General features: G+C 37.6%; 1 protein-coding gene across 6 annotated transcripts in view; it reads left to right on the top strand.

Moving 5' to 3' along the window:
* auts2a (activator of transcription and developmental regulator AUTS2 a) overlaps positions 1 to 14,772 on the top strand; it is a 352,628-nt gene that overhangs the window by 83,033 nt on the left and 254,823 nt on the right. For 5 of the 6 annotated variants that reach the window (XM_051909180.1, XM_051909186.1, XM_051909184.1 and 2 more), the window contains one exon: positions 2,999 to 3,220. In XM_051909180.1, the coding sequence (XP_051765140.1) occupies positions 2,999 to 3,220 (222 nt within the window). The remainder of the gene's footprint in view (positions 1 to 2,998; positions 3,221 to 14,772) is intronic. The other variant, XM_051909183.1, reaches the window with a different exon arrangement.

Here is a 14,772-nt window from a genome sequence, read left to right as displayed (position 1 = left end):
TAAAAACAGCACTCTGCTGCCCATTGTTTTTTAACTGGTCTGCTCCCTCTTGTAATTTTTTGGACAAAGATTGTAATGCATTTTTTATTTTGCCATTGCGATTTCTATTAGAATAGTTTTGCAATCTCTCCTTATGACATATGAAAGCGTTAAGGCAGAGTTTTAAACTACAGTAGCAAAAATTACACTGTTAGCTTCAGTGTATCGATTCAAAGCTCAGATTCAGTGATTAATTTGGTTCATCACTCAGAATTGTTCACGGAATGTTTAGTAAGAAAATGTATACACTAAGATAAATATATATACACTACTGTTCAGAAGTTTGCAAATCAGTAAAAATGTTTTTGAAAAGTCCCTTATGCTCACCAAGGCTGCATTTATTCAATCAAAAATACAATAAAACAGCAATTTTGTGAATTATCGTTATACACTGTAAAAAATAAAATCGGAAAATGTACTGGTAATTTTCTGCCAGGACATTATCCAGTAATTTTACTGAAATTTCTGTTAACCCTAAAACACAACGTAATTCAAAATACAGGTAAAACACCTGTAAAAAAAAAAAAAAAAAAAAAAAGGAAATTCCTTCATATTTATACAGTATATTTGCTCTACTTTTACATAATTTATTTAAAATAACTTTCTATTTGAATATGTTTTAAAATGTAATTTATTGCTGTGATGGCAAAGTTGAATTTTCAGCATCATTACTCCAGTCTTCAGTGTCACATAATCCTTCAGAAATCATTCTAATATGCTGATTTGGTGAAAAGCTATACATATTTATATGTTTGGTTTTGTTTTCATTGTGCATTGAATGTTCTAAATCTAAGCCCTGTTCACACTGATATCGCTACAAGTTGCCAAGTCACTGTGCTGTTTCTAGTAGGCGTTCCTACTCTGAACTGTATCGAACGTCTCATTTTTCCTTCCTGTCTTCTTTAGTGTATCTCTCCGTAGCTGGAGTATAATAATGTAATTGATTCGTTCTGTAAGCAGAGATATGTTGCGATACACAGCTCCCCTGCTTTGTCATATTGAATATTGATCTTCCTGTCTAGAGTCCTCAGTGGATGAGAAAGTTCTGTGTCAGACCGAGGCACTGCGCCTCTGCTTCCTTTGCTGAATTTCAGACTCCTTTTATCAGAACGCTTGTTTTTCTGTGGGGTAAAGATTATTTTATTTAGCAGCTTGGCAGAACAATGTTTGCTGGAGGTAGACAAGCAAACGCCTACTGCAGTGTGTACTGCTTATGTTGTGTAATGTCTTTTAGCACAAACAATATATCCAGTCTATAGCAGGAATGGTCTTCATGCTGTTTATTATTGGTTCTGAAAGACATGAAACAGCATTTGCATCTCATTTACATCACACTCATTTCCATAATGTTACATATTTTAGAGTGAAACAGAACATACGCATTTTTAAATGTTTTTTGAAAGAAGTTTTTTATGCTCACCAAGGCATTTATTTGATCAAAAATACAGTAAAAACAGTAATATTGTGAAATATTATTTATATGGAAAATAACTGTTTTCTATTTGAATATTTATGCTGAATTTTCAGCAAGCATTACTTCTTGAGTGTCACATGACCCTTCAGAAATCATTCTAATATGCTGATTTGCTGCTCAAGAAACATTTCAAGAAAAGGTTGTGCTGCTTAATTTTTTTGGAAACCACTTTTTTCCCCCAGAATTCTTTGATAAATAGAAATTCAAAAGAACAGCATTTATTTGAAATAGAAATCTTTTGTTACATTATTAATATCTTTACTGTCGCTTTTGATCAATGTAATGTGTCCTTGCTGAATAAAAAAAAAAGAAAAAAAAAAGAAGTTTTTTTTAAATTCTTACTTTGATATAGTAAGACATAGTAAGAAATACTGTCCAGCAAGGCTGGATTTTATTTACTGAGATTTGATTGGATTGTAAAGTACTATTACAATTGAACAAATTTTTGTTTTCACCCACCAGCCTTAGTTAAAAGTACATTTTACCCAAAAATGAAAATTATCCCATGATTTACTCAACCTCAAACCATCCTTGGTGTATATGACTATCTTCTTTCATATGAACACAATAAGAGTTATATTAAAGAATATCCTGACTCTTCCAAGCTTTATAATGGTAGTGAATGGCGCTGCTGAAGTCCAAAAAATTGCATCCATCCATCATAACAGTAATCCACACGATTCCAGGGGGTTAACAAAGGCCTTGTGAAGTGAAGCGATGGGTTTTTGTAAGAAAAATATCCATATTTTCTTAAATCTCTAGCTTCCAGCAGACGACCTACTCAAATTGAGTAACAGTGGAAGAGTAACTCCTGACCCGAACCATGACGCAATGACGAATGCGGAAGCGCAGAGGATAGAGCAAAACAAAACATCGGTCACTAGAACTCTAAAATGAGAAATTTTAAAGAGAAATGTCGGAGGATTTCGATATAAGAGAAGAGGAGCTTGAGTTTGTTGCCCAGCCCTATTTGTTTGAACCACGACATACTGCAAGTCGTCTTGCGCAGTATGTGTACGGTCTTCTGCCGGAAGCTAGTTATTTTAGTTTATAAAGTTTTAAATATAAATATTTTTCTTACAAAAAACCATCGTTTTGCTTCAGAAGGCCTTTATCAACCTCATGGAATCGTGTTGATTACTTTTATGATGGATGGATGCACTTTTTTGGACTTCAAAATCAGCCATTCACTATCATTATAAAGCTTGGAAGAGTAACTCTGATTGTGTTCGCCTGAAAGAAGATAGTCATATACACCTATGATGGCTTGAGGGTGAGTAAATCATGGGATAATTTTCATTTTTGGGTGAACTGTCCCTTAAAGTCAGTAATCAGAAAAGCCATTTTAGATTCTTAAAAAGTGTGTGCACCATAAGATGCATTATAAAAAGGAAAAAGATTCAATTTTGATTGCATGTTGCTTTTAATGGGTCAAAAATGTTTAATTCAAAAATTTTATACTCATATCTCATATTTTTCTGGCAGAAGGACGTGACCCTGAAGCCCCATGAGCGGAGGCAGAACCAGGCAGGACCGCTGCGCAAGAAGAAGCCCGGCCGAGTGCCGAACGGACTGAGCTTGGACCTACACAAGGACCGACTCAACCACAACAACCACCAGCACCACCACTCAGACCAGGAGAACAACCCTCGGCTGGCCCATACACACAGCAAGAAGAAGAAACACCTGCAGAAGAAACACCGACCTGTGAGTCTAACTTTATCTCACTATGTGTCCAGAAATCATGAATGTTATCTTTTCAAACAGGAACTGGGAGCATTGATGTATTTGATCAATTTTGTTGCTAGGCCTTTAGTTTATAGGCTTGAAAGGATTGATCTATTGATTTCCCACAAGTGCATGAGCTTCAGCATTTGGTTGGAGTAAAATTGGTGTCAGACGGAGTTGCATAATGGTTTTATCATGATAAGAAACCAGTCTAGTTGATGTCATTGTTACCCATTATTCTGGTGCAGTGTTTACATACTATTATAGTTTTTAAGTAATATTTTGAATTGACTTTTATTTTTATATTTTCAGTTTTCATTTTAATAGTCATCTAATAGTCAAAGATAATAACCCTCTTCTGGATGAGCTTCTGTCTGTGTTCCTTTTGCACCTAATTACAGTTTAGCTCAATAAGGCACTGCTTTGTTTCGGTGTTTTTTATGAATATCTTTACATAATTAAATCATGATTAGATTGTGTACTGAGATGATGCAAACCTACAGTCATGTTAATTTCTCAAAGCCGTGTATAATGTCAGTCTGTCTTCACTGAGAATGACTGAACAACGGAAGAGGTGCGCCAATCTGACTCCATTAAGGCGGAGCTCATTTGAATCAAGTAATTGTCGATGATCATTAGCCGTCTCTGTAGCAGCGTAAGAGTTATTACTGATCTAATCGGAGGAGGTAATTAATATGACACCAGGTTTTACAGGCAGGCTGGTGGTTTGTTGGATCTTCCAGACATTACACAATGACAAAAGTGTGGACTGATTTACAAAAGTGCCAAAGCGGAGAGAGAGAGAGCGAGAGAGAATAATAGAGATTGTGTCCTCTAAGATTAGATGTGTAAAGACACTGCTGATTAACTCTGTCATTAAGGATGAACGAGAAGCGGACGGGCTCCAGCTTTTTTGGACTTGTTTTATGGTGCTAATTAAATTAGTCACTCTTGTTATTGTTGCTGCGAGGTGTTGCTCTCTTGCTCTTTGTGTTTGTGTGTGTTTGTGACATCCTCTTGTTTTTACTAATGAGTATTTATGGCATGTTTACACAGAGGAATTGCCACTACAGAGCAAGCAATCAGATGGCCACACACGCTACATTGAACACACACACACTCATGTATGCTTAAAGGAACAGTTCACCCAATGATTTTTGAAGTTGACAACCTATGTTTCCTCACACAGTGCCACAGTATGACTTCAGGAGACTCATATGGACAAGTTTTTGGAAACCTTTATGGTGCATTTGAATTCTTTTTGAAGCTTTCCCATTCATTGTTATTGGATGTGGCTAGTACGTTCTTTAAAATGCTCAGTCATATATGGGTTTGGAACCTATGGAAGCATGTTTCTGCCACTTAATAAAAAATAAAAAAGGTAATTGCGACTTTTTATCTCACAATTCTGACATTTTTCTCACAATTGCAAGTTTACATCTCAGAAATTGTGAGATATAAACTTGCAATTACAAGTTATAATATCAGAATTGCAAGATATAAACTCACAAATGTGAGAAGTCAGAATTGCGAGTTATAAATAAACATTTGTGCGTTATAAACTCACAATTGCGAGATGTAAACTCGTAATGGTGAATTATAAAGTCCAATTCTGAGGGAAAAATGACTGACTTTTTCTCAGAATTTTCTCATAATTGTGAGTTTATTTCACAATTTAGATTTTGGACTTAAAAATTCACAATTCTGACTTTATAACTCGCAATTACATGTTACAAAGTCAGAATTGCAAGATATTAACTCACAATTATGAGAATTCTTATGAGATATAAAGAATTCTTGTGTGATATAAACTCTCACTTTTGAGTTTTAAAGTCAGAATTGTGAGTTATAAAGTCAGAATTGGGTGATATAGTCGCAACTGCGTGTTATGAAGTCTGACTTTTTTCTCAGAATTGCGAGTTTATATCTCAATTCTGACTTCATAACATGCAATTGTGACTTTATAACTCACAATTCTGACTTTAAAACTCGCAGTTGAATTGTGTGATATAAACTCACAATTCAAAGAAAAAAGTCAGAATTGCAAGTTTTTTATCTCTCAATTCTGACTTTATAACTCGCAATTGTGAGTTTATATCACACAATTCTGAGATAAAAAGTCGCAATTTTATATAGTATATATATATATATATATATATATATTTTTTTTTTTTTCAGTGGCGGAATAAAGCTTCCATAGGAATCATATGAGGGTGAGTAAATGATGACAGAATTTCTTTTTTGGTGGGTGAAATATACCTTTAAACACATTTTCATAAGCATGCACACACTTTCCCCATAGATAGAAGCTGTAGACAGGGAGGGTACAGGTACCATTTGTCCTTGTTAGAAAGAAAGAGAAAGAGAGAGAGAGAGAGCACAGCTCTCTCGTTCATCATGTGTATTCTGCCCATGGCTGAATTAAGAGCAGACAAATCCATCTCTCATGGAGCAGGCTGAGGGAAGTGATGGCTAGGACACTTTAAGCTTTTATCAAACACCGAGGCAATGGCCATAAACTTGAGTTACGCTGGATGGCGGGGAATTAAATTCCTTTTCTTCACTGTTTCATCCTCTTTCTCCCTCACCCTTTTTTTCTGCCCATATTGTGCTGCACAGGTGTGAGTTTGACTTCTAGGGCATGTGTCAAACATACACGTTTCATGGCTACATTCAGCTTGATTCTAGCAAACAATTGATGATGAATATGTAAACAATGGATGAATACGTACTCTGTTAAACAATATGGTTTGTTAACCACAGTTTCATAATTGGTTTATGCATGTATGTACACTACCGTTCAAATGTTTGAGATTTCTTCATGTTTTGAACTTGTCTTATGCTCATTGAGGCTGCATTTAATTGATTGAACATACAGTAAAAACAGTAATGTTAAAATAATTACAATTTGAAATAACAGTTTTCTGTTTAAATATATATTTTTTCCCCCCCTGTGATGGCAAAGCTGAATTTTCAGCATCATTACTCCAGTCTTCAGTGTCACATGATCCTTCAGAAATCATTCTAATATGCTGATTGGGTGCTCAAGAAACATTTATTATTAATATTATTATCAGTTGTTCTGCTTAATATTTTAGTGGAAAGAAACCTGTGTGTTTTATTTTGATTTCTAGTTTAAAATCTGATTTCTCTTAGGTTTTTTTTTTTCTAGGCCAGATGAGCCCATCTTGCATTTTTTTTCGCTTGTCTGTGTGATTGTGCGAATGAGAGAGCCTGTTCACAGTTGTGTGTGTGTGTGTGTGTGTGTGCGCATGCGTTTGTGTGTGTCTGTCTGTATGTGGGTTTGAAGTTCCAGCAGATGGGTCTCAATGTTTCCTGGTGAGTTGACTCAGTTGACAGCTCTGACTCACCTTTATATTGCTGTCACACAAAATATTGTTCACAGTCTTGGCTTCAGAACCCTTGGCTGCCCTCTCTTGAGCCCTGAACAGCTGTCCACTACAGTGCCTGTGTGAAGAGCACTGATTTAGAAAAACGGGGAATCTGGCGGGCGACCCTGGGGAAGGTTGATAGGATCCAGAGGAGCACTCATATCACATACGGCCAGGAAAACAGGATTATCCATCCATCCGTTTTCCAAACTGCTTGTTCTATGTCAGGTCATGTGGATGCTGGAGTTTATCCTAGTGTCTGTCTGTCTGTCTGTCTGTCTGTCTGTCTATCTATCTGTCTGTCTATCTATCTATCTATCTAATCATGAGGTTACAAGGTGGGCCTTACACCCTACACATGTGGTAAAAGGCTCACCAGCATGGGGCAAAAGGCACACATTGATACAAATATATCTAGGCACTCTCCTCTGTTTGCAGTAAATCCCAGATTCACAAACAGCAGCCATATATAAACATAAACCCAGCGGCAGACTCAGACGCCTGACGTATTACCTCCTCCTGATAAGACCCTGCAGTCAGGGAAAAGAAAACACTCAGCGGTACTCTCTACATCCACCTCTTTGTCAAGCTCCTTTAGGCATGTATGACAGAGATATATGAACATGCGTCTCTCGTAACACAGTGGTAATTAGAGGCTGCAGGAATGTGACTTGTTTAGAAATATTCATTATGAGAGCTGTCACAATTATGTATGGTTACGGTACGGTTTAAAGGGCCTGTCTCTAATTTGTAGTCTTGATTTGATAATGAATTTATCCTCTGTTGTGCTGTTATTGACTTCTCTGACACATTCTAAAAATATTGACATAATATATTGATATAGGTAGCTGATAAACGACAGGAAATGATTTGAGCGGGGCAATATATTGCAGCAATTTTAATGCAATATTATTTGACCATTACTTATTTGGTCACACTTTCCTAAAGAGTGTTATTAGATTTGTGGCAGTCCATCTCTGTTTCACTTGTGTCTCTGATTTAAACTTCATTAGCGAAATTAATAGCATTTATTAACATTCAATAGCATTTGGGGTTTGTTCAGACTGTCTGTTTCAATGAACCAGTTTGATACCATGCTCAGACGAGGTTAGCATGGTTGTCATCTGCCTGGGAGGTTGTGTGTGTGTGTGTGTGTGTGTGTGTGTGTGTGTGTGTGTGTGTGCGCGTGTGCGTGTGTGTGCAAGACTGTTTATGAGTCAGTGTATGTGTGTGAATGTGAAGAGTTGTTTTTGTGTCAGAATATGTGTGTGTGTGTGTGACAGCAGTGGCATGCTGAGAGGCCCATCTGGCCAGACACAAACACACATTCTTTGGCCTTGCCGCTGGGAGCTGTGTTCAGTTGTTTGTGTGAGAAATGTACACAGTGTGACACTGCCGAAGAGGACACAGGGCCGATGTTGTCCTGATCAGTATGTCCTCTTATTTACACACAGCCCTGAAGGCTGAAGTATGTGTGAGTGGCCAGTGCCTTGATCAGAGTGAATGTCTGCAGGAGCCTTGTATACATGGTCCAAGATTAACTCGGACTAGAAGACTCGGGAGGTGAACTAATCGTTTCTGTTTCCTTGAGGTGAATGGCTATTAAAGTTAAACCCCATTTAAGTGCTGATCAAATCGGCATTATCCAGCATTATTAGCTAGATTTGCTAGTAGACGATAGCATAATACTCACCCTCAAAGTTGTCGGTGTAACTTGAAATGTTTATTGCCCTCCTCCATTTTACTGGACGGTGTGACAGCTGACAGCCTCACAATGCAATGGACATATTTACAGTAATCCGGGGAAGTTTTTGTAAGCAGCGACACTAAAAAGTCATCTTCTCCTCAGTCATTTTGACAGCTCTAGGTAAGGAACAATGGCTTACGGCGCAGCACCGAATGTAAATATGTGCCCTAAGGAAAAACGTGGAAGTGACCTCCAAAAAAATGCAAAGCCGGGAAAAAAAATGCAATTCGCAATTGAACCGTGGATGTCGTACCGAACGGTTCAATATTATATTGAGAATTGTAGCATCCCTAGTAGACATGAAACTATGTTGCATTATTATATTATATTATTTTATATTATATTATATTATATACATTTTATTATATTAGTGCTGTCAATCGATAAAAAAAAACTAATTGTGATTTATTGCATTAAAATTTGTAATATATTTTTACATTTTTATCCGTATTTCTACATTAAATCTCCAAATTAATGTAGAAACAACATCAAGACTGTTTATTTTAATTATTTTATTACATTACAGTATAATTGAAAGCCATACTTTTTAACATTTAAAAGGGCTTAAAAATATCTAACTTTTAATTTAAGTGAACTTAAAGGGTTAGTTCACCCAAAAATGAAGATTCTGTCATTAATTACTCACCTTCATGTCGTCCCACACCCGTAAGACCTTCGTTCGTCTTCAGAACACAAATTAAGATATTTTTGATCAAATCCGATGGCTCAGTGAGGCCTGCATTGCCAGCAATAACACTCCCTTTTTCAATGCCCAGAAAGCTACTAAAAACATATTTAAAACAGTTCATGTGACTATAGATGTTCAACCTTAATGTTATAAAGCGACGAGAATACTTTTTGTGTGCCAAAAATAACAAAATAGTGACTTTATTCAACAATATAGTGAAGGGCGATCTCAGAACACTGATTCATGAGGCGTCGATTCTTTATGAATCTTTTGTTTCGAATCAGTGGTTCAGAGCGCCAAAGTCACGTGATTTTAGTAAACGCGGCATCGTTACGTCATAAGTCTTTTGAAATTTAAGTGGTTCACGTGACTTTGGTAGTTTGACTCACGCTCCGAACCGCTGATTCGAAACAAAAGATTCATAAAGCATCCAAGCTTCATGAATCAGTGTTCTGAGATCGCCCTTCACTAGATATTGTTGAAAAAGTCGTTATTTTGTTTTGTTTTCGTGCACAAAATGTATTCTTGTCACTTTATAATATTAATGTTGAACCACCGTAGTCACACTGACCATTTAATCAATGTCTTTTAATACCCTTCTGGACCTCAAAAGATAGGGTGTCATTGCTGCTTGTGTGGGGATTAGATACCCTCGGATTTCATGTAAAATATCTTAATTTGTGTTATGAGGACAAACGAAGGTCTTACGGGTTTGGGACAACATGAGGGTGAGTAAATAATGGCAGAAATTTAATTTTTGGGTGAACTAACCCTTTAATACAATCTTTACATAAACGCATTTTAATAAACACATTTTGCCTATATTATGAGTTGTTTATAGAAATATAGTGATGTTTCTGTCTGTCAGTATGAGCTATTTGAATGAGAGCTGTTAGTTGATTCCACATTTGGTATCAATATATATATATATATATATATATATATAATATATATATATATATATATTTTTTTTTTTAACTATGCATCGTCAGTATCACAGGTACTTTCACTTATTCGGTACTTACAGCTAGGTATCTTAATCATTGAGACAAGCACGTTAGCCAGACTGAGCTTGAAACAAGTGAACGTCCGGTGGGTCTTGCACATTGCGTCCATCGACCTCCCAAAGAGCAGCACATTGAGGTGAGTGCTGGCGATCACAGCATAGGCCTACATACAGACTATCCTCGGTCGACCGCTCTCTCTCGCTGCGCAGAGCTGATGAGCTGAACCCAGATAGTGTGATCATTTACTGTAACGCTAGCCAAAGGATGTGTGGAGACATTAACATACCTACTGTGCTAATCTGGTGGTCCCTCACATTACTATCGGCATATTTGGGGATCCTTGGCATCTAAATATTTTTTCCTAGGCCCATTTGAATTTAAGCAGCACCTATTAGTCACTTAAAACTCCTTACTTTCTCTCTCTCTCTTTCTCTCTCAGTTTTCTTTATTTTTGGAAAAGAAATTTGCCCTAATGTTGTCTTTGTGACAGTTACTCATACGCACAGCCAGTGATAATGGTGCTAATGTAATGGTTATGCTACTTCCTGTCAGCCCCTAGCGTTTCCTTTTCCATTTGAGTCTTAATGCTGTTTGACAAGACTAGGCCATGATGTCCCCCATCACAGTGCGGTTCTAATTTCTCCCCCTTGCTCATCTCTCTCTCTCTCTCTCTCTCTCTCTCCCTGTATGGAAGGGATGGAATTAGCTCTTTTTCCACTTGCCATGTATTACAACTTCTCGGCTTGACAGGATTGGGTGAAGCGTTAACCTCGCAGACAAGCTTGTTAAGCATTGTTGCGGTGGTGACTGGGCTAAAGACAGGATAATAGACACCCCGCCTGCCGCCTGTCCGTCAAGTTGAGGGTGGGCAGTCTATCTGTTGAAATTATGCGAGTGCAGTTTACGTGTTTGGATTGTAATACCTCGGACAGTTGCTGTCAGTCGGACCACTTGTGTAGCCAGTATTAATTGCACCTCACTACAGCACTTAAAGAGCAGCATTGCTAAAACTGCATGCCAATCAAACCAACCCACTTAGCTGACATCAAAAACTAATGGCCCTTCAGAAAGAGCTGCATACTCTCTCTCTCTCTCTCTCTCTCTTTCTCTCTCTCTCTCTCTCTCTCTCTCTCTCTCTCTCTCTCTCTCTCTCTCTCTTCCTGTCTCTCTCTCTCAAACAACACACACACACACACACACACACACACTTTCTTCTTAAGAAGAACAATGTAAGATCCTTAATCACCATCTTGCTGAGTCACAGACAGAGTAAATGACACTTAACCATTGTAGAGACTTTTAGGCTCTGTTTACACCCGGTATTAAGGTGTTTTTTGGTCAATCAGATCACAAGTAGACAAGGGAGACCCATACCTGTTTACACCTGGTATTTTTAGTCTGTCTCTTTTTTGCACTTTCAACCACTTTTGTCCTGATTTCTTCAAAGGGAGGGTCTATGGGTGGGTAAAATATATGGGTTTTTTTCAGAAAAAAAAAAAAAAGGGGTTGTGAATACACAAATACATTTTTTGAATTACGTCATCTTTAGCCAATCAGATGAGTCATCCAACCAGTCATACTACAGCTATGTTCACCTCTATGACTTATACCTCCAGTTTCACAGACAAGGCTTAAACTAGTCCCAGACTAAAATGCATGTTTGAGCAGTTTTAACTGGAAGCAACTTGCACTGATATATCTTAAAATATGTTAGTGCTATTGTTTTATCTCAAGATGCACACCAGTAATGTGTTTTTCTAAGGCATGTTTATAAAAGCTACTTAAATATCCTAATTGAACGAAGGCCTTATCTTGGCTTAGTCTAAGCCCTGTCTGTGAAACCAGGCCTTAGTATCATAGTGTCTTTTCTGCAGAGTGCATTTTATGTAAAAGAGTCATGTGACGTTCAAATGTAATAATTATTCAGGAACTGAGTTAAATACAGTACTCATGACATAACTGTTCATTTGTGACCAGCCAGTTTGTGGTCAAAATCTCATCTTAGCAGGCTCAGGCTGGTTTAGATATTTGATTAGCCATGGTTGACTTGGTTGACCATCATGGTCAAGATGTTTAGGCCTTGTAAACTGCCTTTGACCAGTAACTAAGCATCTACTGTGTTCCCGAAAAACAACTTGACCACCTAAAATGTTCCTTTTTCCAGAAGGGTTGAGACAAGTCTGGATCATAAGAAGATATGTAGCTAGTTATGGCTTTAACTGTTTAGATGTAGATGTAGATTCGTAGATGTTGGTTTCCATAGTGTTAAATAAGGTCTATAAACACCTCAAGCTTTGTTTGTTTGCATGTCTTACCTTTCTTCTGATCAATTCTTGCATTCTTCTCATATTTTTGGATGCGTTGCTAACCAAACATTTTTCCATGATTATATTGTATAAGACTTTTTTCTGTTTTTTATTGCTTGCATTCTTAAAAACTTCAGTGGAGATTTGAGTCAGTGGAGAAGCTGGTAGTTCTCGGAGTTTTGTGTTTGTTTTTCCAGTGGTCTGGCCAAGGTTTCCAGAACGAGGGTCTTGATCATCTCATAGAGATGGAATTCAGCTCTCCATGGATCAACTGTTACATCTGGACTGAGGCTGAAGACTGGTGTTTCAGAATCCAACTTCACATTTATGTAGGCTCCTTGTGGAAACCTAGACCATGCTTAACACCCTATAGTGATATTATCAAAAGGTCCTTCCCTCATAGTTCACCTAAAATTGTAAATTACCGTTATCTCATCAAACCTGACAGTATATTTCATAGGTCTTTTAACTCATTTAGGGATGTTTTATGGAAAGCAATCAACCTTATCACAGTTTTCTTTACTGTTAAAACCACAGTCAAGAAAATGGAAAATAATTTTTAAAGACAGTTCTGCCTGTCCTCTTCAGTCACTACTCATTCTCCATGATAACATAATTTCCCCCTCTCCTCTCCAGAGTATAACTTCCAGATCAAACTGATTTGACTGTAATTCCTCTGTATAACCTCTATATTCATAGTTGAATTGCTTTTGAAGCATAAAATTGACTGGAACAATAGGAGAATAATGTGATCACATTCAAGTAATGTGTGTATAGTAGCTCACAGATAATTGCTTGTAGTGCAATTCCTTCCTTCCTCATTAGTAGCTGGTTATCACGACTTGTTGGACATGAGGGATGCAACATACTTCATGGCAAACAGGCCATTTCTTTGCATTATTGCATATCTTTTTCCCAGTTCTTCGATCGTTCAATCTTTAATCCACAATGCCTAATCAATAAACTTGATTATTCGATATTGTAAACGATAGTGATTTGTTTGTTTCAAGACAGTTGCTTTAATATGGATTTACTCTGGGTTCATTGCTAATATGCAGCTGTATGGCATCAGCCTTGAGTTTGATATTGTTATTGGATGTAACACTGTATTTGTGTCTGGGTGTTTATATTAGATAATAGAAGAAGATAGAGTAAATTAAATCTCTCTCTTAGTGTCCATCAAACACCACAGAGTGCTTTTGATAGTAGTTTCTTCCTGCAGAGGGATTTTACAGCATATTATGGCCCTGTCCCATATGGCACCCTAAACACTTGTGGTCTTCCTACGAGTCTGCACTTTTGTGGCGTAACATCACTTTGAATGTCAGGAAGAAGTCTGCTGTGAAGCTCGCTTCAGTGTGGGCTCGCGAGCAGCCTTCTGAAACCTAAAATGACAAATGGGACACCCTATTATGGACTTAGCAGACATGCGCATGTGGCAGCCATTGTAAGTCCACAAGACCGAGAGTCCATATGAACCATTTGGGATAGGGCCTATCTTTAGATTCCAGAGTGGAGGAATCTCTCACAATATTTGTAATGTGATATGGCATAGAAACCAGGATTTTCCCGTAATCCTGTGGGTATATTCAATAAGGATATCATGGTCTAAATAAGCAAGCATGTTACAAGAAGTTACTGCATGACATGACACTCATTTAGAAGATATTTTTTGATTAATGAACAGTTTTGAGGAGGAATACTGTGGACCAATGAAATTTCATGACGAACAAGGCTACCAAGCGATTAGGTTTTGAAGTGTTCTGTCTGCTTAGTATATGATGTAACATTCTGGATGAAACTTAAACTAAAACACCAAGCTTAACAAAAATCAGCAGAGACTTTGGAACTGCGATTGAATTTTCTCAAGAGTATTACTTTTTATCTTTGAAACTAAGGGAGTGCTAGAAATCATAGGAAGTAAATTGCGTCACCCTTAGGCTTTTACCTGTGAAAGCACCAGGAGGTATTCAGCTCCAGGTGGACCTGTAAAGATGCTATTGATCAGGTAACCGTGCAGGGGTTCTTTAAGGCAATGGGAAAGTGAGAGCAGAGAGAGGAGATGGAGAAGCATGCTGGGTAAGTTCCGAATGATAAAGGAAGGAGGAGGTAGTGGAAAGAGAGAAGTGCACAGAGCTTTTATGGTAAGAACAGATGGGGTGATATTTCATGTCCACTACGCATAGCACACAGAGAAACATAAATTCCAGCCTGCATTGAATACAGAGCCTCCTGCAGGGAAGCCGTTCAGAGGTTCAGGCCCTTTCTGTGCTTGTTTTGAATAGCTCCCGGGAGAGATTCTATTCTAGCGATGATCAAGGAACTGCTCTCAACACTGAAATCCTGACTTCTCGTATGATAAGGGCAACTGGACTATGACAAGAAAAACTG

The sequence above is a fragment of the Ctenopharyngodon idella genome, chromosome 10 (assembly GCF_019924925.1).
Source record: "Ctenopharyngodon idella isolate HZGC_01 chromosome 10, HZGC01, whole genome shotgun sequence".
Taxonomy (NCBI): domain Eukaryota; kingdom Metazoa; phylum Chordata; class Actinopteri; order Cypriniformes; family Xenocyprididae; genus Ctenopharyngodon; species Ctenopharyngodon idella.
Note: the sequence above shows the minus strand (reverse complement) of the source record. Positions and strands in the feature narration are given on the sequence as shown.